Below are 24,986 nucleotides of genomic sequence, written 5' to 3'. Positions count from 1 at the left end.
AAGTAAGGTGGATCAGGCATCAGCGCAGTTTGGTGTTCAGAGTGTAGGCCAGTTGGTATCATTGTAGAGTGGTCACATTGTAGAGAATCTCCAGCATCTGCAGTTCCTACTATCTCGGTAATTAGGGAACTGGTTTTATAGTAATCCAGGAGTCAGAGTGGGTTTTCTTACCTCTAACAATTCCTAGGTAAATGCTAAAGTGAGTAAATTGGGAACCTTGTTACCTGCCCAAATAATTCTAATAAATTTGTCTTTCATGATTTCACTTTCTCAAAGCCATGTTGACTCTGCTTGATTATATTGTGCATTTCTAAGTGCTCTGCAATTGTATACCTTATAATACTGTTATTTTTCCAATGACAGACATTAAGATAACTGCCTCAGAGTTATCAGTTTCTTGTCTCTTTCTCTTTATTTTTGAATACAGGTGTTATATTAGCAATTTACCAGTTCTCTGGGACTTTACCAGAATCTGAGGATTATTGGCAGGTTACGGCTTTTGTGTATTCAGTGTCTCTGTAGCATTTTCCTTCAACGTACTAGAATGGAAACCGTCAGGCCCAGGACTGTATCAACCTTTAGGCCCATTATTTTCCCTCAGATTTTTCTCGAGCCATATTTATTTATCCTCCTCCTTTTAGCTTCTTGGTTATTTTATATTTTTTGAATATAGAGTCCTCCACTGTGAATATTGATGCCATTCCCTAGTTTCTCGATTATTATTTGCCCAGCCTTATTTTCTAAGAGACTCTTGTTCACTTTAGCTTCTCTATTCCTTTCCCTATATTTAATAAAACTTTTATTTCCTGTTGTTATGTTACTTGCTAGGTTAGCCTGATATTTTATCTCTCCCTCTTTGTTTTTATTTGATCATCTTTTGGTAGTTTTTCCAGGCCATTGGTTTGCCACTAACCTTGGACACATTTTATATCTTTTTTCTTTCAATTGATGTTATCTGGCCTATAGAAATTCTACAATCTGTCATAGAAGATACAATTACAGCTAGTTCTGCTATAACGTTTGTTTCATTAATGCAAAGTAGCTGTAATGCAATTGATGAACAGCGGACGTTGTCAGGGTAACGCAAACTTTCTGCTGGACAGGCATAATGATTTTCTACAGCGATTTCCCTATAATGTGATTTTCTATAGTGCTAGGTTACACAAGAACACAACTATCAAGTTATAGGAGAAATACCAGTACTGGATATTAAAACAATGATTGCCTGATTGGACAGTTTCAACATAGATTAATGAAGGGATATTTATATTATACACATGTTATTTGTTTGTTCAAGGATGTTACTAGCAAGATTTATTGGGGAAGCCAGTGGTTGTGGTTTATTCGAATTTTCAGAAAACTTTTGCTAAAGTGCCCCACAGGAGAATAAACAATATTAGGCAAGAGGTGCACTGACATTTATTGTAAGAGGATTTGACTACAGACACGAGGTTTTGCTTGAATTATAAAGGCAATTAATGAGACCACTCTGCTCGGGTTGTGTGCAGTTCTGAGGGGGAAGAATGTCCTTACCAGTGAGGAAGTACACCAGAGTGATCCTGGGATGGTGGGCTGATCTGATGAGAGTCATAAAGCCATACAGAGCAGAATAGCCCCTTTGGCCCTCCCCGGCAAAGAGGTTGAGGAGATATTATTTATATTCATTAATGGGATGTGGTGTCACTACATAGCCCAGAATTTATTGACCATCCATAGTTGCCCACGAAAAGGTGGCGGTGAGCTCTCTTCTCGAATCGCTGCAATTAATGTGAAATAGGCTCACTGGCAATGCCATTGATTGTGGGGGTGGTGGTGTATTCAAAGGTTTTGAGCCAGTAATACCAAAAGAAAAGTGATATATTTCTAAATCAGGGTGGAAACATGCAGGTGACAGTGCTCCCATGTACCTACCGCCCTTCGGAAATTCAGGGCAGACTGAATGGGCTGAATGGCCTCTATCTGCAGTGTAGGGATTCGATGGTTCTAAATCAAGTAAGCTGCTTTGTCTTGGATGATGTTAAAAGTAATTGTTACTGGAACTGCGTTCATCACACTCCTGACTTGTAGTTGGTGAGCAAACTTTGTAGAGTTAGGAGGTGAGTTATTTGCTGCAGGATTCTTGGCATCTGGGCTGCTATTGTAGCCATTGTATCTATATGGCCAGTGAGAACATGCAAACAATTGCCCAAGGAGGGGATTGAACCCAGGTCCCTGGCACTGTGAGGCAGCAATGCTAACCACTGAGCCGCTGAGATAACCAGAAACTTGTTTTCAACAATAGCAATGGAAAACTGTTCCGGGCTTTATGTTATTAATTTATTCCTAGAACTGGGAATCTTAGTTATTCTTCAAATTCCACATCATTTTTCCATTCTCCAAAAGATTGATTCATTTTAAACAAAAACAGAAATTGTTAGAAACCCCAGCAGATCTGGCAACATCTGTAGAAAAAAAGCAAATTTAGTATTTCAAGTTCAGTAACACCTCTTCAGAATTAATGGTAGCAAAGAAAAGGAGTTGTGTATGATAATGGCAGGGGGAGGGGAGAAGGAGTAAGTCAAATCCTAAGACCAAAAATGAAAGTAGTAATGTGAACAAGAAGAAAGATTAGAATGGAAATCCTGAGGCTTTAGGTTTGCTCGCCAAACTAGCTGGTTATCGTACAGACGTTTCAACACCATGCTAGGGTAACATCATCAGCGTGACCTCCAATGAAGCGATGTTGTTCTACTCCTGTTGGAATTTATATGATCCGGTCTGTTAAGTTGGGCTGTATCATTTCAGGTTCTGTTCTGCATGGGTTTGTATATGGGGTCTAATTCACATATTTGGTGATTTCATTACAGGTTGAAAACCAGACGTCTAGGCATACTGTGTCCTCTTGGCATTGTCTATCTAGCAGGCACCTGTGGATGAAGCTGTTGACATAACTATTGTTAGCAAAGACCTTATATTGGTACTCTTCTCCTTCCTGCATAGTTCTGATATGTTGCAGTAAGCTGTGGCCCATTTGAATAGTGTCCTAACACAGTTTTGTTTGTGAACATTGGGGTGATTGCTGTGAAAATTGAGAATTTGGTCAGTGTGGGTTGCCTTCCCGTTGATCATTTGTTCTACCCTAACGTCTACAAATGGAAGTTAATTGTTGTCTTATAAGTTTGATCCCGGTGAAAATGCTGTTGATGAAATGGTGTGTCTCTTATAACTTGGTTCGTTCGTGCACCAAGCTATGTGACAGGGTAGAACAAATAACCAATAGGGCGTTCTAAACCGAGTATATCAGAAGGCAATGCCAAGGCGACGAAGTATGCCCCGATACATTATCCTATATCAAGAACATATCTGAACTGACGACACTCCTACGACCACTAGGAATCATGGCAGCAAACAAACCCACAAGCACACTACAACAAACACTAACAAGGCCAAAGACGCCACACCCATGACATGCAGGACCAATATAGTTTACAAAATACCTAGCAAAGACTGCAGCAAACATTACATTGGCCAGACTGGAAGGAAACTAGCCTTTGGGATATATGAACGCCAGCTAACAGTAAAATGACACAACAAACTTTCTCTCATCTCAGTGCACTCAGACAATGAAGGCCATCAATTTAACTGGGACAATGTGACCATTCTAGCTGAAGCCAACCACAGGCCTCACACAGGAATTTCTAGAGTCCTGGTTTTCAACCCGCAATGAAATCAACAAATATGTGGAATTAGACCCCATATACAAACCCACACAGAACAGATCCAGAAATGACATAACCCAACTTAACAGACGGGATCCTATAAATTCCAAGTGGAGTAGAACAGCATCACTTCATCAGAGGCTGCACTGATGATGTTACCTAGCATGGTGATTAAGCATCTGTACATTAACCAGCCAGCTTCGCGAGCAAACCAACAACTTCATCCACAACTCACGCTATAAATCTTTGCAAGAGCCTTAAAAGAAAATCCTGTCAGAGAGAGAGGAGCAAAACTTTGAGGTGGGCATACCTCAAAGAAACATAGTAGTGAGTTAAACACCGGAATAAAAGAAAGAACTGCAGATTCTGGAGGTTTAAAAAAAACAGACTTTGCTGGAGAAACTCCCCTTTGATGCGGATTGCACTCAATCTCAATGCCGATACCCCTACTTTTATATGGAACCCAGATTCTGCAAGTCAGTTTAAGATAGTTACATTTTCAGATGCTGCATACCATAACAACTCACTGCTGATGAAGTAAAGAACTATTTGGAAATGGTGTGAAAGTATCTGAGATAATGCTAGATGAAATTTGAGTCAGGTACCTTTTTCTTTAATCATTAGCACTGATGATATGCCTTCTTTATCCACATGACAATCACCTGGCCTGGTTTCATAAGCATTTTTAAATGCAACCTCCATAATTTAATAGGATGGAGAGTTATTCATTACAGCAATAAACATTGCTCCATCACTAGCCAATTGCAATTTGAGCTGTATCTTAACTAAATTACCAATTTAATATTTTGTTGCAATGGAAAGTGATAATAAATGAACATGGCTCATGAACATGAGCAATGCTGGAAAGCTAAAAGTGAGGTTGAAATTGTTTGAAGAGACTTGTAATATATTCAACCTAATGTAGAACAGCAATCAACAGAGCTATTAAAAAGTCAAAGGTGGAAGAAAGTCATAGCAGAGATTTACTTAGCTCTGGTCAGACTGAGCCTTAAATACTAAGCCTAGCTTTAGTCATCAAAAACCAAAATGAGATACTCAAGCAGCAGAGACTGCAAAGGAATTCCTGAGACTGATCCATAGTATTGGGCTGAGAGTTGTAAGGAAGATTCTAGAGATTTGAAAAAAGCTGTTTTAAATTAAAATGCCAGGGAGTAGAACAATCGGACATGGGCTTCAACCAGTAAATGTAATGCGATCAATAATAGAATTTCCAGATAGTGTTGTGGAGATAGAACTCCTGGAATTATTCCAAAATATTATGGGAGAGCATCGTGGGAGTTCATAATTGATATTCTCTGGATAGATGATTGTAATGTGTTTCTCGCCATTGCAGTAATCTTGAATGGCTAAAGCTGACAACTAAAGATCATTCTAAAGCAAGCCTTAGAAACTGAGAAATTATTGCCTTTGAAAAAAGTATACCTTGCTTCTCAAAGATAAATCTGATCAAGTTATTTGATAAACTAACAAAAAGGGTTAATTAAAGGCACAGTAAATAATTTTTACATGGATATTCAAAAGTATGTTGATAAAGTAGCTCATAACAAGCCGATTTGGAAAATAGAAACATGTGGCCTTACTATTGAGAACTTGCACACGAAATTGATTAAGGGATAGGAGGTGCAGTGAAATGATGAATGAATGCTTTTCTGAGTGTGTCACACAGCGGGGTCCTCAGGAGAACCATTGTTTTTCTTGTTTTCTATGAATGATCTGACCTTTTAGAATTGTCCTTCCCGTATCTAAGTTCACAGACTATATAAAATACTCAAAACTGTAAATAATAAAGCAGAAAAGTAGCATAGTTCAGGAGGACAGCATCAGACTCATGAAATAAGCATGCAGACAGCAGATCTAATTCAATGTTGCAAATGTGATATAATGCACTCGGAGAGGACAACTACAGAAACAGCAAAATGTAAAAAGCACCACTGTGAGAGCTGCACAAGAACATCTGGACCAGAGATTGAGTACTCTTTGAATGTGGCAATGTAAGTTGATAAGACAGTTAAAAAGAATATGAAATACTTAGCTTTTTGACTATATGTTTGTAAAAAAAAGCTAATAAAAAGGTAGAGCATACAGAAATTCGGATCTAAATGTTTTTCTTCATCATTGGACTTGTGTGGGGAATTAGTTCAAACGGTAGAGCAATTTACTTTACATGTGAGAGGTAGTGGGATCAATGATCACATCCTCCACCTTGATTTTGCACAACATCATGGGCCAAAGGGCCTGTATTGTGCTGTACTGTTCTATGTTCTATGGACTGGTACCCGGACGTCATAACTCTAGATTCAATTCACAAGAAAAATCTAAAGGGAAGTGAGCAGTAATTTCTTCACCATAAAGGATTGTTAAAATCCAGAACACACTCCTTATAATCAAATTCTACAGGAACTTCTTAAAGGTAATTGATAATACACTAGAAAGGAATAATTTGTAGTGTCAGATGGAAGAATCTGGGCTATGAATTAAATTGAATAGCTCTTTCAAAGAGCTGCCAAAGCTATCACAGCCCAAATAATTTATGCGCTGTCAGATTCCATGATCTTATGTGATTGCCATTCATTGCTTTGGGAAATTGGCCACTTCACATAATTATGGTCATCGGGAATTGGTTTGTTCAGACAACAAAGCATCATTCACCCGCCTGTTGCAGTCAAATCAAAGATTTGTCTCAAAAGTAGGTGAAATGAGGCAAAGGCATAGAAACTCAGAAATAGAATTAGAGTCACGGTCACCATCATCATGATGTCACTCATAAATTGAAGAGAATAACATCATTAAGTACATTTTTAATATCTTCCTCACCACACCCCTCTGCCCCCAAGCCGCCGTAACACTTAGAAGCACTTGCGATGGATAATGGAGGGTCCTGCTTCATCATACTCCTGCTTGGTAGTACACATTTCCTTGAAAGCAGAGAGAGAAGCCAAGACTGAGGCACCAATCCAGCCTAAATACTTCCTTTCCGATGAAGTAATGACTTTAATCTTCATTGTTTTTGGAGCCAAGAGTGTGATTTCTTTCTGAATTCGATCAGCAATGCCTGGAAACATGGTAGACCCACCAGCCAGAATAATATTTGTGTAGAGATCACTCCTGATACAATCTTCACATGCCTCGATGCTGTCATTGACGGTCTTGTGCACGCCATCGGATGGTATTCCCAAAAAGGAAGGTTGAAATAGAGCTTCGGGACATTGAAAACACTCCTTATTGATGGTGAGGATTTGACCATCTGGAAGTTCATAGCTTTTGTCCAGGGTGGAAGATGTAGTAGCATCTGTCATCTCCTGGACATAATCAAGGGCCACATGGCAAAGCTTCCCTTTGATATTTTCAGCAAGCAATCTCTCAGTAGCCGAGCTGAAGTGGTACCCACGATGCAACAAACTCTCCATGAAGTTGTCAGTTAGCTCCCTGCCAGCAAAGTTTAGGCGTCGAATGCTTTCAGGCATGATATAGCCCTCATTGACTGACAAAGCAGCAGTCACACCCTCACCACAGTCCAGTACAAGGCCTTTGACGCGGCCTGTTCCATAAATGGAGACTAAGCCAGGAACAGTAGCAAAGACTCGTGGTGCGTCAAAACTCTCAAACATCATCTGGACCATCTTCTCTTTGTTAGCTTTGGGGTTCAGAGGTGCCTCCGTGAAGAGAACAGAATGTTCTGCTGGAGCAACTCTCAACACATTGTTAAAGATGTGGTGCCAAATCTTCTCCATGTCATCCCAGTTGGTCACAATCCCATGTTTGATTGGGTATTTGGAGATCCAAATATCTGGCCTGTCTCTGGCTTCTTTCCCAACACAGTAGTTGTTTAGGTCTGTTCTGAGCACAGCATCCTAAAGTAGAAAAGAAAACATTATTGTCTGTTTTTGCCTTTCCTTATGTTGTCATTCATCTTCCCTTTTTAGACGATCTGCTGTTGAACCCATCTAACCCTTACCCTATTGTTTATTCTCACATTGGCTTGCTTTGTTATTTATAATTCTCTTTTATGCCCCACTATATCTTTTTAATCCTTTTTTCTGTATTTCTTCAGAATGGCCTTTCTTCCAAATTAGCACATAACAAAGTCACACACAGGCTAAAAAATCCTGTCCGCAAACAGCTTTCAACAGGTGGAATAGTTTTAGCAAAAGAATCAATGCCTTTAACTCCTCCATAATCATCCCTGGGTATATAGGGCCCGGTATAGGTCTATATAGGCATATATGTCCTATACAGGGCAGAACAGACCTACCACAGGTGGAGGCACAATGATGCAAAGGGGGGAGTGTGGGGAGGGAAATGATCCTGGGCATTCTCACCATTAACTTTGGCCCTCATCTAGTTTTGTGAGCATGGAAAACTTTTGATTATCATGTAACTCTCTCCTACCTGGTGATTCATGTTGACCACATTTGAAAAACATGAAGGATAACAGAATGTGCTTAGCATAGGGGACCATGACACCAAATCCAACGTGGCTTGGCAGTTGCCTCACTTAATGAATAAAAACCAAAAAAACTGTGGATGCTGTGAATCAGAAGCAAAAAAGAAGTTGCTGGAAAAGTTCAGCAGGTCTAGCAGCATCTGTGAAGAAAAATGCTGCCAGACCTACTGAGCTTTTTCAGCAACTCCTATTTTCCCCCCCACCCGTCACTTACTGAATTGGCTTAAGGTCAACAGAGTATCGCTGACAAGTTGTCACAGAATCCTTGATTAGCACTCCATCCACTCCCTTCAACATTCACTCCTTTTAACACCAATCCACATTGACGGCAGTACCTCTACACACTGCATTGCAATAACTCACCAAGCTTCCTTCAATATCACCTTCCAAATGCATGACTTCTGGCACCTAGAAGGACAAGTACAGCGGATGCGTGGGAACACCAACTACCTATAAGTTCCCCTCTAAGCCACTCACCATCCTGTCTTGGAACTATATTGCTGTCCCTCACTGTTGTTGGATGAAAATCTTCCTTACTAACTGTAGGTGTACCTATGCTGTAATAACTGCAGCAGTTCAAGAGACAGCTCTCTACCACCTTCTCCAGGGCAACTAAGAATGAGAAATAAATGCTGGCCTAACCAGCAATGCCCACAACCCATGAACAAATTTAAAAAAAGGCAACTAGATCCTTCCTTCATACAGAAGGCACTGCATTTGTCTCATTGATTAAAGGCAGATAAAGCCTATCAAAACTGTGTATCCATGAGGCACTAGGAAACAAACAGCAGCAGCAAAATTAGAAGCCATCACAATCTGTAGCCTTATAGCCTATATCATTCATTTCTCCAGTTCTGGAATGTTAAATAGTGAATCTTAGTTCAATGGACAACAAACAGCATGCAGGAACCCAATACACACAACACATATACCCACCAACTGTTCTCATATTCCAAAGTGAAAATAACATGCTATGGACGGAGTTAAGAGTTTGACAACAAATAGATCAGAGGAAAGCTCTGTCAAACTGGCACATAAGGTTAGCAATGCTGTGGACAATTGAGAACCATCCTTGTTTTTACCTATAGTCATTCCTAGCATTGGAAGGCCAGGCTGAAAAGTTTGTGATCACCTTCAGCCAGAATGTGGACACTCCTGTTTGGCCTCTCTCTGTGGTTCTCGCCATCATAGATACCAGTATAGAGTCACTGAACACAACATCAAGAATCAACAGAATGCACAATAGTTACAGCACCAAAGAGGACATTTTACCCTGTCATTCTCCACCAGTGACCAAGTTAAGTAACTTGCCTCATGTCATTCACTCATCTTCTCCCTGCAACTCACAAATTTCTTCCTTTTCAGATTATCAACCAATTCCCTCTGGAATGTCTCACCTTCCTCCATCAGTTTGGCATCTTAACCACTTGCTATGTGAAGAAATACACTATTCTCTTGTTCTCCATTGCTTTTATTTACCAATTATCTTAAATTTGTGACCTTTTATTCTCAATCCTTCTTCCAGTGAAGATATCTTTTCCCTATTCACTGTTTCCAGAGCCATAATAATTTTGAGCACCTCTGTCAGATTGTCAGATTGTCCTCCTACAAGGAAATCAGTCCCAACCACTCTAATCTCTCAATGTAACTAAAATAACTGGACACAATTAAGATTAAGAAGTTGAACAACATCTCTACCGTAATACTGAGGTTTGTTTACCTGATTTGGCCTTGCTGCTAACCAGATTGTTCCAGGGCAGCTACCACTGGTGTCTACCCAAAGTGAAAAATTGCCTGAGAGTGTAATACTCATATAAAGAAGAATAAATCCAACACAGTCAATTATAATTCCATCAGTTTATATTCAAACTTCAAGAACTAAATAGGAATAGTGAGGTGAAAATGACTGCCCTTGACATCAAATAAGTCAACAAATGTTGTACTAGGAGACCTAGTTAAAAGGCCCACAGGGATCAGAGGGAAAACACAAGTATAGAAAGGATTCATCAGCTGAAGGAGTTTGAACTCCAGCTTTCAGAGACGGTGCAATAGATGCAATGAAGCTGTGTGGCTTACAGCTATATAGACTATACATTTCTGAAGGTTGTCACCATAGTGACCATAAGCCACCTTAACAATGTGAAGGAAGAGAGGAACTGGGTGAGCAGCAGACAGACAGAGCATGACAAGCAGATAGTGCAGTAGTTCCACCAAGTCTGCCTCAGTCCTTCGCTGATATTCAGTCCAAAATATTGTGATGACAGTGGTTCTCCTCAGGTATTTCAACTGAACAAAGAGGCAGGGAAAAGGTCAGGTGACTAAGACTGAAGAAGGATCAATATTTAGATGAACAAACATGGATGCAGATGTTGACACCAGGCTGTATGTTGCTTCCAGACTTCTAGAGTTAGGAATCTCACTGAGCTGCTATAGGGCATTCTGAGGAGGGAGAATGAGAATCCAGAAATACCTATTCATATCTGTACCAATAGCAGAGGTAGAAAGAGAAATTAGGTAGATTTTACAAAGATAAGAAAGGAATTCAGAAGTAAGTCTTCAGAGAAGTGGCCTCCTCATTACCCCCAGTACCGTGCACTACTGAGCACAGAAATTGGTTGTCATTGCCAATCAAAGCATATTTGGTCCAGGAGGAGGGTTTTTAGGTTCCAAGAACATTGAGGCCAACTTTAAAAAAGGTAGGACCTGTACAAGCTGGATAGTTTGCTCATCACTGGTGCCAGAACCAACATCAGTATCATGTCAGGAATGTTTATCAGTGCTGTTGGAGAGAGTTTAAATGAACTTGGCACAAGGGATCAGAACTGGAGTGCAGATTCAGAAAGGAGGGAAAGAATACTAGAAATAAAAAGCATAAAATTGGAAAGCAATTATGTTAGGGAAAGAGATCTGTAGAATATAGTCAAGAAGGTTGTTCGGTGAGTAGTAGTATCTCCTTCAATGTACATAGATTAGAGAATAAGGCAGAGGAGTCGAGAGCATAGCTAGACACTTGGAAGTGTGAAATGGGAGAATTTGGTCAAATAGTGGAGAGTTCGCATCAATGCCCACACTCTCCACTCTGTTTGAAAATAGAAGGCCACAACACCCTTGAATAATAATTCTTTGAATACAGAGGAAGACATAGATCAAGCATTTACTGGGCAGTCGGCTAACTTTGTGACAGGAAAATTATCGGAAAAATTTGAGGGACATTATAAAATTTTATTAGGAAAAGCATAACTTCATCAAGAATAGTTGATGTGGACTTTTTAAAGAAAATTTGAGGAATTGTTGAGGATATTTGATGCATATTTGATGTAATCTACATGAACTTTAACAAGGCTTTTATCAAAGTCCCAAACAGCAGAATGGTTAGAAAAGTAAAAACTCATGGGATCCAAGGTCAAGTGGCAAGCTGACTCAGTGGCAAGAAGCAATGTTCGGCGTTCTACAGATTTTTGCTATTTATAGTATATAACAATATATTAGACTCTGTGCCCAAAAAGATAATAAAGTGAAAAATTCTCATTATATTTAAGTATGTAGATATAATCATGATGCTCTAACCTACAGCATGGCAACGGAGAGTGGTTATAATGCGGTCGGCCAGGTGGATTTCGTAGAATACGGGTTCCCTGATTTGAGACAGTTAATCTGGTTCAAACAGGGAGCCCTGGCTGACAGATGTAAACAGGAGTATCAGGGGTTCTGTTCACTCAGAGCTAGATCAGTGGCAAGGATTCTTCGCGTGTAAATAAAGGATGGCATGGTAACAGGATACCGGCCTCTATAAAGTTATTTGACAACCCTTGAGCCATAAAGTGGGATTTTGAGCAAGAATAGGCCAAATGATCTCCTTTGTGCTGTAAATTTCCGTCGTACGGTGTTTGACACAAAGGGAGACAGTTATGGGTATTGGAGACAAATTACCTTAATGCCAGGAGATCATTGGAGTTTATCAAAGTAGTATTCTAAGCCCAGTTCTCTATTGCTCCTTCAATTAGTTGCCCTCCCTCAGTAGATCAAAAATGGAATTGCTCATGATTGCGGTGTGTTCAATTGCATTCACCAATATTCAGTTGAAGAAACCTTTCATACCACTTTATAGGTTTGTCTTACAGTGTTGGAAGTAAAAAGCTAAAACGTGACCGTGAAGCTCTCAGACTGGTATAAAAATTTAAGTTGCTCACTAGTTTTCTTACAGAAGGAAACCTGTTGTCCTTATGTTTTTAATCTATAGCTGACTCCCTAATAACATGCCAAATCAACTGTTCACTGAAATTATCTGTCAGGTCATCATAATAACGAGGAATATAACTTATCTTGCTGTTGACATCTGCATCTCTTGATTAAAACAATACTCTATTCAGGAACTCATCCACTGGCTTAAACAACCATTTAGAACATAGAACGTAGAACATAACAGCATTGTACAGGCCCTTCAGCCCTTGATGTTGTGCCGACCTGTCATACTGATCTCAAGTCCTTCTAACCTACACTATTCCATGTACGTCCATATGCTTGTCCAATGACGACTTAAATGTACCTAAAGTTGGCGAATCTACTACCGTTGCAGGCAAAGCGTTCCATTCCCTTACTACTCTCTGAGTAAAGAAACTACCTCTGACATCTGTCCTATATCTTTCACCCCTCAATTTAAAGCTATGCCCCCTCATGCTCGCCATCACCATCCTAGGAAAAAGCATCTCCCTATCCACCCTATCTAACCCTCTGATTATTTTATATGTTTCAATTAAGTCACCTCTCAACCTTCTTCTCTCTAATGAAAACAGCCTCAAGTCTCTCAGCCTTTCCTCGTAAGACCTTCCTTCCATACCAGGCAACATCCTCGTAAATCTCCTCTGCACCCTTTCTAAAGCTTCCACATCCTTCTTATAATGCGGTGACCAGAACTGTACACAATACTCCAAGTGCGACCGCACCAGAGTTTTGTACGGCTTCACCATAACCTCTTGGTTCCGGAACTCGATCCCTCTATTAATAAAAGCTAAAACACTGTATGCCTTCTTAACAGCCCTGTCAACCTGGGTGGCAACTTTCAAGGATCTGTGTACACGGACACCGAGATCTCTCTGCTCATCTACACTGCTAAGAATCTTACCATTAGCCCAGTACTTTGCCTTCCGGTTACTCCTACCAAAGTGCATCACCTCACACTTGTCTGCATTAAACTCCATTTGCCACCTCTCAGCCCAGCTCTGCAGCTTATCTATGTCTCTGTGCAACCTACAGCATCCTTCGTCACTATCCACAACTCCACCGACCTTAGTGTCGTCTGCACGTTTACTAACCCATCCTTCTACGCCCTCATCCAGGTCATTTATAAAAATGACAAACAGCAGTGGACCCAACACCGACCCTTGCGGTACACCACTAGTAACTGGTCTCCAGGATGAACATTTCCCATCAACTACCACCCTCTGTCTTCTTTCAGCAAGCCAATTTCCAATCCAAACTGCTATATCTCCCACAATTCCATTCCTCCGCATTTTGTACAAGATTCCTCCACATTTTGTACAATGTACAATCAATAAACATATAGAAGGAACATCATCCATAGGATGCAATACTGTAACTCAGACATTTAACTGGCAACATCTTTGAACCTGACATTATCTTTTAGAATCTCCGTTTCCATCTGTCATTTATCTTTGCATATCTCACCTCCTCTTTCCAACCTCTATCCTTTATATTCTGATATCCTTTTCCTATTTTAACCTCCTAACTTGTCTTCCTAAGTATCTTCATCCATCAGATCAGGATGACACAGATCAGAAAGCAGCTAGTGTGTTCTAATTTCTCACATTGTGAACCAACATGAAATATCATCCAAGCCCTTTTAATACCCACACCCCACCATTTCATCAACCTTAATTTACCGTTGTGTGAACGGATCAGCTGTCTCCTGTAGCATAGGTGCAAATAAATATTTCTGGTAAAGGAGTGGACACCGGTGAAAACATGGTTTAATTTACCAGCAAGTAGAAGGAGATTTAAAATGAAATTTGTTCTCTTGAATGTATTTTGATTTTGAGCAAATTATAAAGGTTACCTGATGCATTCCCACAACAGACGGAAACACCGCTCTGGGATATTCATCCCCTGCAAATCCGGCTTTGGTCATCCCAGTTCCAGTGTCCACCACCACAGCCATGACTCAACCTGTGTGAAAAAAAAACACAAATTTAAAAAAAGTGGTAACTGTGATAGAATAAGATTTATATAAATCACGATAATGTAACTATACATATAATTCTGACATCAGAAAGAGTTAAGACACCAGGCTAGATAAGCATGTGAAGAGAGGGGCCTTGCACACAATGTTTGAGAGCTGTAGTTGAGGACTTATTGTCAACATAACTAAATAAAGGAGTGTTACAATCCTTAAGTAGTTGCCTTAACTAGAGATAAAGAGTAAGCAGCCTATGGGCAGTGTGTGAACAGATACCCACTGTTGTTTGTGTTGTGATGCCAACCACTGTCAGCTTGTGGTTAGAGTAACTTGCAGCCATCATCCCCTGTCCTTGACAGGGTCAAAAGGACTTGTTGGTTTACAGTGAAGAGAAGAAAACTACAAGTGAGACTGAATAAGAGGCCCTACTCTTAAGCAAGATATAGTTTATTGCATGATGGCAAACATGTACACATTACGTTAGTACATTAGACATTTTTATTAAGACAACTGTAGATATCGGATTTCAACCCACAAAATCCCAAGATCTTCTGACTTTTGCCACACAAATCTTTATTACATCAGATTGGGTAGATCTCAAACAGTAACCCGTCAGAACCATTACCTCATACTTCACCCACAGCCAGAGTTGTGCAAGTACCATTCTTGGTTTAAAGTACAAGATAAAGCATCAATGTGTGGGGGTGAGGAAGCAGACAAGTGAGAGGTTGGCCTTCTCAAGTTCTGGAACTGTTTCAATCATCTTCAAAAATTTTTCATCCTCACAGACTTTCAGCATTAACCTCATCTAACATACATTCTTTTAAAACATAAGGACAGGAGAATGCAATTTGGCATTGCAATTCCATTCTGCCCAAAGCCCAGCTGTGTGCTCTGTTTAGTGAGTCTATCTCTCCCGACCCAATCAATGCAAATTAACCTCCACTGAACATCACCTTGAACTCCCTGAGATAGAAGAAAAGTAATATCTGTTAATGATACTTCTGACAGTTCAGTATAGTGCTCAAGGAGTGTTGTATTGAACTAATGGTGAGGTGAGAGAATGAAAAGTTGACCCATGAGGCTATGATGATCTGGAATACAGGGACAAAAGGGTATGAAAGCAGAGTCAACAATAACTTTTAGAAAGTGAAACGGATATGGAAAATTTAATGGACTATAGCGTAAACGAGATGAATGATTTTTTTTCAAACTGTTGAATCCTAAGTGAAGGTTGCCAGAAAGGCTAGTGCTTACTGTCCATCCCTGATGGCCTTGAGAGGGTGATGATAGCCATGCTTTCGAAACATTGCAGTTCTCGTGTTGAGTTGTCTCCAATAGTGCTGTCAGGTAGGGAGTTTCAGAATCCTGAGCCAGTGACAATGAAGGAACAGCAATTTCCAGTTGTGCAAGGTGCATGGCATGGAGGTTGGCTTGCAAATGGTGGTGCTCCCATTTGCCTGGCGGCCTCGTTCTTCAAAACAGTCACTGGCTTTGGAGATACTGGAATGCATTGTTACAGAAAACATTAGAGCACAGCAAACCAGTGAATATTTAAACTGGTGGGTGGGGTGTCAATCAAGGGAGGTGCCTTGTCCTAGATAGAGTCAAGCTTACTGGATGTTGCTGAAGCTGCATTTACCAAAATAAGTAGAGAGAATTCCATTATGTATGTGCCTTGTGTTTTGAAGATGATGGACAGGCTGTGGGGAGACAGGAGAGGAGCGATATGTCTCAATTCCTAGGATCTGACCTGCTCTTGCAGCCATCGTATTTAAATGGCTGGTTCAGTTCAGTCCCTAGTTAGTGGTAACCAGCAGTATGTTCATGGTAGAGTAATTCATTGATGTGATCCTTATTATCTAACTATGATGCAGTAGGGACAGGCAGCTCTGCCACAGAACAAGTTCAAGGCTAATCTGATGAGGGCCTCTGCTCCATATTTCCACTTACCTTCATAACCTTTGATTCCTTGTTGGTAAAAACAAAGCTACGTCATTCTTTAAAATACTGTCCTTAAGCTCTTGTTATCCATAAATGGATCACATTTCTCATGGAATTCTAATTTCTCAACAAAGTATATATTGATCTAATTACCATAGAGACTTTGAAAGATATTCAAGGTACAAATTAATGTTCGAAAGAACGGCACAGTAACCTTTCACATTTTAAAGTTAGTGTAACAAAGTACTACACTGGCTACATTATTGACTAAAAACTATTTCCTTTTTGTTGGGAACTTGTAGCTTGTATCACAGAAACTTATATTCCTTTCCTATACTTCTCCCTCATTATATTCCCCTTGAATTAAAGTTCTTTCAGCAAATAGTGCACAGTTGGGTCAATTTCTAATGAGTTTCTGTATTCCTATTTTCCAGAGTAATAATTTCGCTGACTATCTCCAGGCTTCTCCTCAGTTTTCAAAGTGTTTTGGAAATCTACCACCAACCGCAAAACCTGTTCCAAGATTAAAGGACCTGTTTAATGTCTGACCTCAAAGTAAAACAGGTATTTACCACATTATCTTTATGATTTCCCTTGTTAATTTTGCCCTGATTCTGAGAAGAACCTTATACTTTATTCCGCCAAAATCATTGATTCCTACATTGATCAGACCAAACTCTCCCCAGCCCTCCTTTATGCCAGCACAGGCAAGACAACATAACTCCCAGAACAGCAAGACTCCTGGACTATAATTTTCTTCACCCAGTGCCACGTCACTTTGAACTCCAAACACATGAACGACCTAATTTATTAATACTATGGTGCTTTGATTGTTCAACCCTCAGGCTTTGACCTCACGAAACAGGTTCGAGATATCTCCCTTTTGGCTAAAGGCAAAGGCTGAACTCCTCCGAAACTACATCAGGGATTTACTTACCTGCCTCATTCACAATCATACACTCCTGTTTGAGAATGCAAAATCCAAACCAAAGGGGTGTGACCAACTCGTGAATCAAAATGCTATCTTAGGCTAACTCTCCTCCTCTCCGATATCTCTCAATACTGGTACCTTGGACTCTAGTTCAACAACTCTGTGCTGAACTCCTGATGCAAATTAATTGAGGAAGTCATTTTCTGGAATTGTAATCTTGCCACGAATTATAACCCACTGCAGTAATGACACATCACCGGGCACAGGGATCCCTTTCTAGTCTTGCTTTATTTAATTAATTTTAGCACACGCGCATAATCAACCTGGCTTCCAAGTTTAACTTATTTTGTACTATTTGCTCGATCTAGTTTAAGATTACAGGTAGATTAGATTAAACCCTTACCGTTACCTAGAACCACTCCAAGTATTAAAGGCAAAGCAGCTTCTTCTTCCCTCTCTATGTTGAATGCTCACTCTCACCAAATTCCCAACCTTTAAACTCCTATTATGACGTCAATTCACATTTGACCAGCATTTGAGCCACACCCAAGTTCTAAGGGCTCACTCAGCTTCCCGTTCACAGCAATTGTCCTTTATTTGGACAATCACTTACAAATGATTGACACCCGACTTTCAACTGCCACTGACTTGCAGTTTCTGTTCAATGTTGACTAACCTCCAATTTCTTTTGCCATTTTTAAAGTTATTTGTTAAATTAGACTTCTGTTTGAAACTGCTTTTTCAATACTTAGAATGGCCTCAATTTTGACTTTATGACTGACCAGCGCGTACACTATCAGATAACTGTTAACCTTTATGCACTGTTTTTTCTACACACAACCAAGATGCAAGTGTTTTCACTTTGTCAGGTAGATGCCAGTGTAAACTTGAGGAAGCAAAGATCTGTTATTTGTTTTAACTTGCGGAACATCCCATTCCCACATCACCCTGTGCTCTTAGGCAAGCAGCATTTGAATTTTAAATCCTTACCTTCATTTTCAAACCCCTCCATAGCGTTTCCCCTCCCTATCTCCTCCAGCACTACAACTCGTCACGAAATCTGATCTTCTCTAATACTAGCCTCTTCTGCATTACCAATTGTATCTTTCTCGCAACTCGTGTTTGTGCCTTCAGCTACTTGGGCCCAACTTCTGGAATTCCTTCTCTCCAGATTATTTTTCATCTTTCAGAACTTAAAACCTCTCACTTTGACCAAGTTGTCATACCTCATTTTATAATGCTCTTGCAGAGCTCGTTGCAGTACTAAAGCTGCTATAATAATATTATGGAAGCTTTATAGGAACAGCCTGGTTTGGGATGATGCTAAACCTGAAGCATGAAATTTCATCACTCCCTTCAGGATATTATTGGGGCCTTTAGTATTTGCTGCACTGGCATGTCCAACTATTTCTTAATGTAAAATGAAATGAATCAAATTGGCCGAAGACTCATGACTATAATGGTGGGGACTTAAAAATTGGCTGTGGTAGATATTGCACTGCATACTTTTAAATTGAGATGTTTGCAAAATCTCCATCAATTAGTATGAGAATATTTGAAGTAATCAATAATTTACCACCATCGTTCATGGCTGGATGTGGCAAACCTATGGGGCTTTGATCTGATTTATTTGCTGTCAGTTTGTTTGACTCTAGCTATTGAACACTGCTTCTGATGCTTCTGGTGTATCTTCACCAGGTTGACGTTTTATTGTCACAATGCTGCTTCCATTATGCTCTTTACAGGGCACAGTGGCTCAGTGGTTAGTACTGCTGCTTCACAGTTCCAGAGACCCAGGTTCAATTCCAGCCTCGGGCAACTGCCCGTGTGGAGTTTGCACATTCTTCCCGTATCTGCATGGGTTTCCACTGGGAGCTCCGGTTTCCTCCCTTCCTGCAAAGATGTGCAAGTTAAGTGCATTGGCCATGCTAAATTATTCATAGTGTTCAGGGAAGTGTATATTAGATGCATTAGTCATGGGAAATGCAGGAAAGGATTAGAGGATGGGCCTTGGTGGGATGGTCTTCAGAATGCCTGTGTGGGCTTGTTGGGCCGAAGGGGCTGTTTTCCATACAGTGGGGATTCTATGATTCTATTCTATGTTACCAGACCCACCAAGTTCTGCCAACAATTTCTGTTTCTGTTTCAATGTGTATACATTCTATCTGCAAAGATGTCCAGGAGAGATAGAGACATAACGTGAGTGTCAACATATTTGTAAAAAGGAGAAAATTGGTTTGATCTGCTGACAGCAAAGTCAGCAAGATATAAACAAGTGATGGCTTTGTTGAGGGGAGTTGTAGCAGGGCATGTGGTGGAGTTGGCAATAAATGGTGAGAAATGTAAGTCAAATGGAGGCGTATGATGCTGTGAAATTGTGGAATTAATATTGTGTTCTAGAGGCCGTAAAATGCCTAAGTGAAAAATGGAGTGTAGTTCCTCAATTTTGCATTGAATTTCATTGGAAAAGGCCCAGGTTGGAAATGTTCGGTTGGGAGCAAGGTAGTTCATTAAAATCATTAGAAAGACGGAGATTGAGGGGGACCCGATTGAGGTCTACAAAATCACGAGGGGTGTAGACAGGGTGGATAGCAAAAAGCTTTTTCCCAGAGTGGGGGACTCAATGACTGGGGGTCATGAGTTCAAAGTGAGAGGAGGAAAATTTAAGGGGGATATGTGTGGAAAGTTCTTTACACAGAGGGTGGTGGGTGCCTGGAACGCGTTGCCAGCGGAGGTGGTGGATGCAGACACGTTAGTGTCTTTTAAGATATATCTGGACAGGTACATGGATGGGCGGGGACCAAATGGACACAGATCGTTGGAAAATAGATGACAGGTTAGACAGAGGATCTTGATCGGCGCAGGCTTGGAGGGCCGAAGGGCCTGTTTCTGTGCTGTAGGTTTCTTTGTTCTTTGTTCTTTGTTCTTAAAATAACCGATTGGATGGTCGGGGTCTTTGCTATGAAGAGTGTAGAGGGATTCTGCAAAGTGGTCACCCAGCCAGCATTTGGTCATCCCAATGTAAAGGGCACTTCGTTATGAGCAGTAGACTAGATTGGAAGAACTACAAAGTAAAATAATACTTCACCTGGAAGTTTGGGATCCACGTCAGTAACGAAGTGAATTGGAAAGTGTCACACCTGCAATAAGTTGGGAAATGCTACGCGGTGTGAATAAGCTTTAGGAGTGATGGAAGAGTTCATTGTACATTTCCTGCAGAAAGCTGACAGCGCAGGAGCGCAGAAAATGTTTGGAGGTTATATCCTGCTGGAGATGACAGAAATGGCAGAGGATCATCTTTGAATGAAGAGACTGGCGGGTGGAAAGTAAGGACAGTGTGAACACTATTGGTGTTTCAGAGAGGGAGAAGGATGAATGAGGGCAGAAGTGCAGTAGACAGGCTTAACATAGTTAGAACATAGAACATAGAACATAGAACATAGAACAGTACAGCACAGAACAGGCCCTTCAGCCCACAATGTTGTGCCGACCATTGATCCTCATGTATGTACCCTCAAATTTCTGTGACCATATACATGTCCAGCAGTCTCTTAAATGTCCCCAATGACCTTGCTTCCACAACTGCTGCTGGCAACGCATTCCATGCTCTCACAACTCTCTGCGTAAAGAACCTGCCTCTGACATCCCCTCTATACTTTCCACCAACCAGCTTAAAACTATGACCCCTCGTGCTAGCCATTTCTGCCCTGGGAAATAGTCTCTGGCTATCGACTCTATCTATGCCTCTCATTATCTTGTATACCTCAATTAGGTCCCCTCTCCTCCTCCTTTTCTCCAATGAAAAGAGACCGAGCTCAGTCAACCTCTCTTCATAAGATAAGCCCTCCAGTCCAGGCAGCATCCTGGTAAACCTCCTCTGAACCCTCTCCAAAGCATCCACATCTTTCCTATAATAGGGCGCCCAGAACTGGACGCAGTATTCCAAGTGCGGTCTAACCAAAGTTTTATAGAGCTGCAACAAGATCTCACGACTCTTAAACTCAATCCCCCTGTTAATGAAAGCCAAAACACCATATGCTTTCTTAACAACCCTGTCCACTTGGGTGGCCATTTTAAGGGATCTATGTATCTGCACACCAAGATCCCTCTGTTCCTCCACGCTGCCAAGAATCCTATCCTTAATCCTGTACTCAGTTTTCAAATTCGACCTTCCAAAATGCATCACCTCGCATTTATCCAGGTTGAACTCCATCTGCCACCTCTCAGCCCATCTCTGCATCCTGTCAATGTCCCGCTGCAGCCTACAACAGCCCTCTACACTGTCAACGACACCTCCGACCTTTGTGTCGTCTGCAAACTTGCTGACCCATCCTTCAATTCCCTCGTCCAAGTCATTAATAAAAATTACAAACAGTAGAGGCCCAAGGACAGAGCCCTGTGGAACCCCACTCACCACTGACTTCCAGGCAGAATATTTTCCTTCTACTACCACTCGCTGTCTTCTGTTGGCCAGCCAATTCTGTATCCAAGCAGCTAAGTTCCCCTGTATCCCATTCCTCCTGACCTTCTGAATGAGCCTTCCATGGGGAACCTTGTCAAATGCCTTACTGAAGTCCATATACACCACATCCACAGCTTGACCCTCATCAACCTTACTAGTCACATCCTCAAAAAACTCGATAAGGTTTGTAAGGCATGACCTACCCCTCACAAAGCCGTGTTGACTGTATTTGATCAAGCCATGCTCTTCCAGATGGTCATAAATCTTATCCCTCAGAATCCTTTCTAACACCTTGCAGACGACAGACGTGAGACTTACCGGTCTATAATTGCCGGGGATTTCCCTATTTCCTTTCTTGAAGAGAGGAATTACATTTGCCTCTCTCCAGTCCTCAGGTACGACTCCAGTGGAGAGCGAGGATGCAAAGATCTTCGCAAGTGGCGAAGCAATTGCATTTCTCGCTTCCCAAAGCAGCCGAGGACAAATCTGATCCGGGCCTGGCGACTTGTCAATCTTAATGTTTGACAAAATTTTCAGTACATCAGCTTCCTCTATCTCTATCCATTCCAGCATGCACACCTGCTCTTCAAAGGTTTCATTCACTACACAGGTCGTTTCTTTCGTAAAGACAGAAGCAAAAAACTCATTTAGGGCTTCCCCTACCTCCTCAGGCTCCACACACAAGTTCCCTATGCTATCCCTGATCGGCCCTACTCTTTCTTTGACCATTCTCTTATTCCTCACGTAAGTGTAAAATGCCTTTGTGTTTTCCCGGATTCCTTCTGCCAAGCCTTTCTCGTGCCCCCTCCTGGCTCTCCTCAGACCATTTTTGAGCTCCTTCCTTGCCTGCATGTAATCCTCTCTAGCTGAACTTGACCCTAGCTTCCTCCACCTTATGTAAGCTACCTTCTTCCTTTTCACTAGAAGCTCCACCGCTCTCGTCATCCAAGGTTCCTTTATCTTACCCCGTCTTGCCTGTCTCAGAGGGACATATTTACTCATCACTCCCAACAACTGTTCCTTAAACCATCTCCACATGTCTATAGTTCCCTTACCATGGAACAACTGCTCCCAGTCCATGCTTCCTAACTCGTGTCTAATCGCATCATAGTTTCCTCTTCCCCAATTAAATATCCTCCCATTCTGCCTAATCCTCTCCTTCTCCATAGCTATGTAGAATGAGAGAGTGTTATGGTCACTATCACCAAAATGCTCTCCCACCACAAGATCTGATACCTGCCCCGGCTCGTTTCCGAGCACCAAATCTAGAATGGCCTCTCCCCTCGTCGGCCTGTCAACGTACTGCGTTAGGAAACCCTCCTGAACACACCTTACAAAAACAGCTCCATTCAAATCTTCTGCTCGAAGGAGGTTCCAATCAATATTAGGAAAGTTAAAGTCACCCATTACAACAACCCTACTGCGTCCACACTTTTCCAAAATCTGTCGACCTATGCTTTCTACAATCTCCCTGCTGCTATTGGGGGGCCTGTAGTAAACCCCTAACGAGGTGACTACTCCCTTGCTGTTCCTAATTTCCACCCATACTGACTCAGTAGGCAGATCTTCCTCGACAATGGAAGCTTCTGTAGCTGTGATACCCTCTCTGATTAGTAGTGCTACACCCCCTCCTCTTTTTCCCCCCTCCCTATTCTTTTTAAATGTTCTAAACCCTGGAATATCCAGCAACCATTCCAGCCCATGAGAAACCCATGTCTCTGTTATGGCCACAACATCATAGCACCAGGTACTGATCCATGCTCTAAGTTCATCACTTTTATTCCTGATACTCCTTGCATTAAAGCAAACACACTTTAACCGATCCCTTGGTTCCTTCCCAGGAAAATCCTTCCCACTAGCTGGTCTACCTCTTGCTACTGCCTCACCTGCATCAACGCTCACCTCTGGTATACAGCTCAGGTTCCCACCCCCCTGCCATACTAGTTTAAACCCTCTCGAACTACTCGAGCAAACCTTCCACCCAGGACATTGGTCCCCTTCCAGTTCAGATGCAACCCGTCCTTCTTGTACAGGTCCCACCTTCCCCAGAAGGCATCCCAATTATCAACATATCTGAAACCCTCCCTCCTACACCAGCTGCGTAGCCACGTGTTCAGCTGCGCCCGCTCCCTGTTCCTCACCTCGCTATCTCGTGGCACCGGTAGTAAACCAGAGAACACTACTCTGTTCGTCCTGCTCTGCAGCTTCCATCCTAACTCCCTGAAATCACTTTTTATATCCTCAAACCTATTTCTGGCTATATCATTTGTGCCAATATGTAACACGATTTCTGGCTGTTCACCCTCCCCTTTCAGAACTTTATACACCCGATCGGAGACGTCCCGGACCCTGGCACCAGGGAGGCAACATACCTTCCGGGAATCCCGATCTTGCCCACAAAATCTCCTGTCGATTCCCCTAACTATCGAGTCCCCTACCACGAGTACTTTTCTATTCTGCCCCCTTCCCTTCTTTGCCACAGTGTCAGGCTCAGTGCCAGAGAACTGACTACTATGGCTTTCCTCTGGTAGGTCAACCCCCCCAGCAGTATCCAAAACGGTATACTTATTGCTGAGGGGAATGCCCACAGGGGATCTCTGCACTGTCTGTCTGTCCCCTTTCCTCCCCCTAACTGTAACCCATCTATCCTCGTCCTGAGCCTTAGGAGTGACCAACTCCCGATAACTCCTCTCAATTACCCCCTCTGCCTCCCGAATGATCCGTAGTTCATCCAGCTCCAGCTCCATTTCCCTAACACGGTTTTCAAGGAGCTGTAGCTGGGTGCACTTCCCGCAGATGTAGCCAGCGGAGACGTGCGCCACATCTCCCAACTGCCACATTTTGCAGGAGGAGCAAGCAACTGCCCTAGCATCCATACCCCACTTATCTGAACACCCACTCAATACTAAAGCAGAAAGCTCACTTCAAGTAATAATAACAAATTAATAACAAACTTATGTTCAATAGAGAAAGTTTAGAATGAACCTTACCTTATTAACTAGGTTGATGGCCTTGCTCCAGGAAAGGTAGGAATGAATTGGAGAGGAAAGGAATTTTGGAATTTTGGAGTTGGGGTTGTAGTTTGCAAAGAAAGAGAGGTTTAAAGGTTGGTATTTCTTTCATAACTGCATTCCACTGCTCAGGAAAGCAGCCAAGCAATTGAATACTTATCTTAGTGATATCAGTTTCTACTGTGTTTAGAATACTCTTATCAGAATGAAAATTTCTTTGTATGACGAAATCATTCCAATTTCGTTTTTATGAACCGTCAATGTCCAAATAAACCCATATAG

The 24,986-nt window shown here is 41.6% G+C and overlaps 1 protein-coding gene across 7 annotated transcripts; it reads right to left on the bottom strand.

Annotated features, from left to right (window-relative positions):
• Positions 1 to 2,751: 2,751 nt before the first annotated feature.
• Positions 2,752 to 24,831, bottom strand: LOC125451505 (actin-3-like). 7 transcript variants are annotated; one of them, XM_048528649.2, is made up of 4 exons: positions 24,684 to 24,830; positions 15,614 to 15,859; positions 14,237 to 14,346; positions 2,752 to 7,570 (listed from the first exon to the last, which is right to left on the bottom strand). In XM_048528649.2, the coding sequence occupies exons 3-4, from the start codon at positions 14,336 to 14,338 to the stop codon at positions 6,566 to 6,568; spliced, it is 1,107 nt and encodes a 368-aa protein (XP_048384606.1). In that variant the 5' UTR covers positions 14,339 to 14,346; positions 15,614 to 15,859; positions 24,684 to 24,830; the 3' UTR covers positions 2,752 to 6,565. The 7 variants fall into 7 exon arrangements, with proteins under 7 accessions (XP_048384606.1, XP_048384604.1, XP_048384607.1 ...); XM_048528647.2 differs by lacking the exon at positions 24,684 to 24,830 and adding an exon at positions 17,635 to 17,716; XM_048528650.2 differs by lacking the exon at positions 24,684 to 24,830 and adding an exon at positions 17,238 to 17,257.
• Between the last annotated feature and the right edge of the window lie 155 nt (positions 24,832 to 24,986).

The sequence above is a fragment of the Stegostoma tigrinum genome, chromosome 5, assembly GCF_030684315.1.
Source record: "Stegostoma tigrinum isolate sSteTig4 chromosome 5, sSteTig4.hap1, whole genome shotgun sequence".
In the NCBI taxonomy this organism is placed as follows: Eukaryota; Metazoa; Chordata; class Chondrichthyes; order Orectolobiformes; family Stegostomatidae; genus Stegostoma; species Stegostoma tigrinum.
Note: the sequence above shows the minus strand (reverse complement) of the source record. Positions and strands in the feature narration are given on the sequence as shown.

Bases quoted from the DNA above. Each gene is read 5' to 3' on its own strand.
- LOC125451505 (XM_048528653.2), bottom strand. From the start codon at position 14,338: ATGGCTGTGGTGGTGGACACTGGAACTGGGATGACCAAAGCCGGATTT. The intron at 7,571-14,236 runs GTAACCTTTATA...TTTCTACTTTAG, and splicing joins CTGTTGTGGGAATGCATCAG to GATGCTGTGCTCAGAACAGA.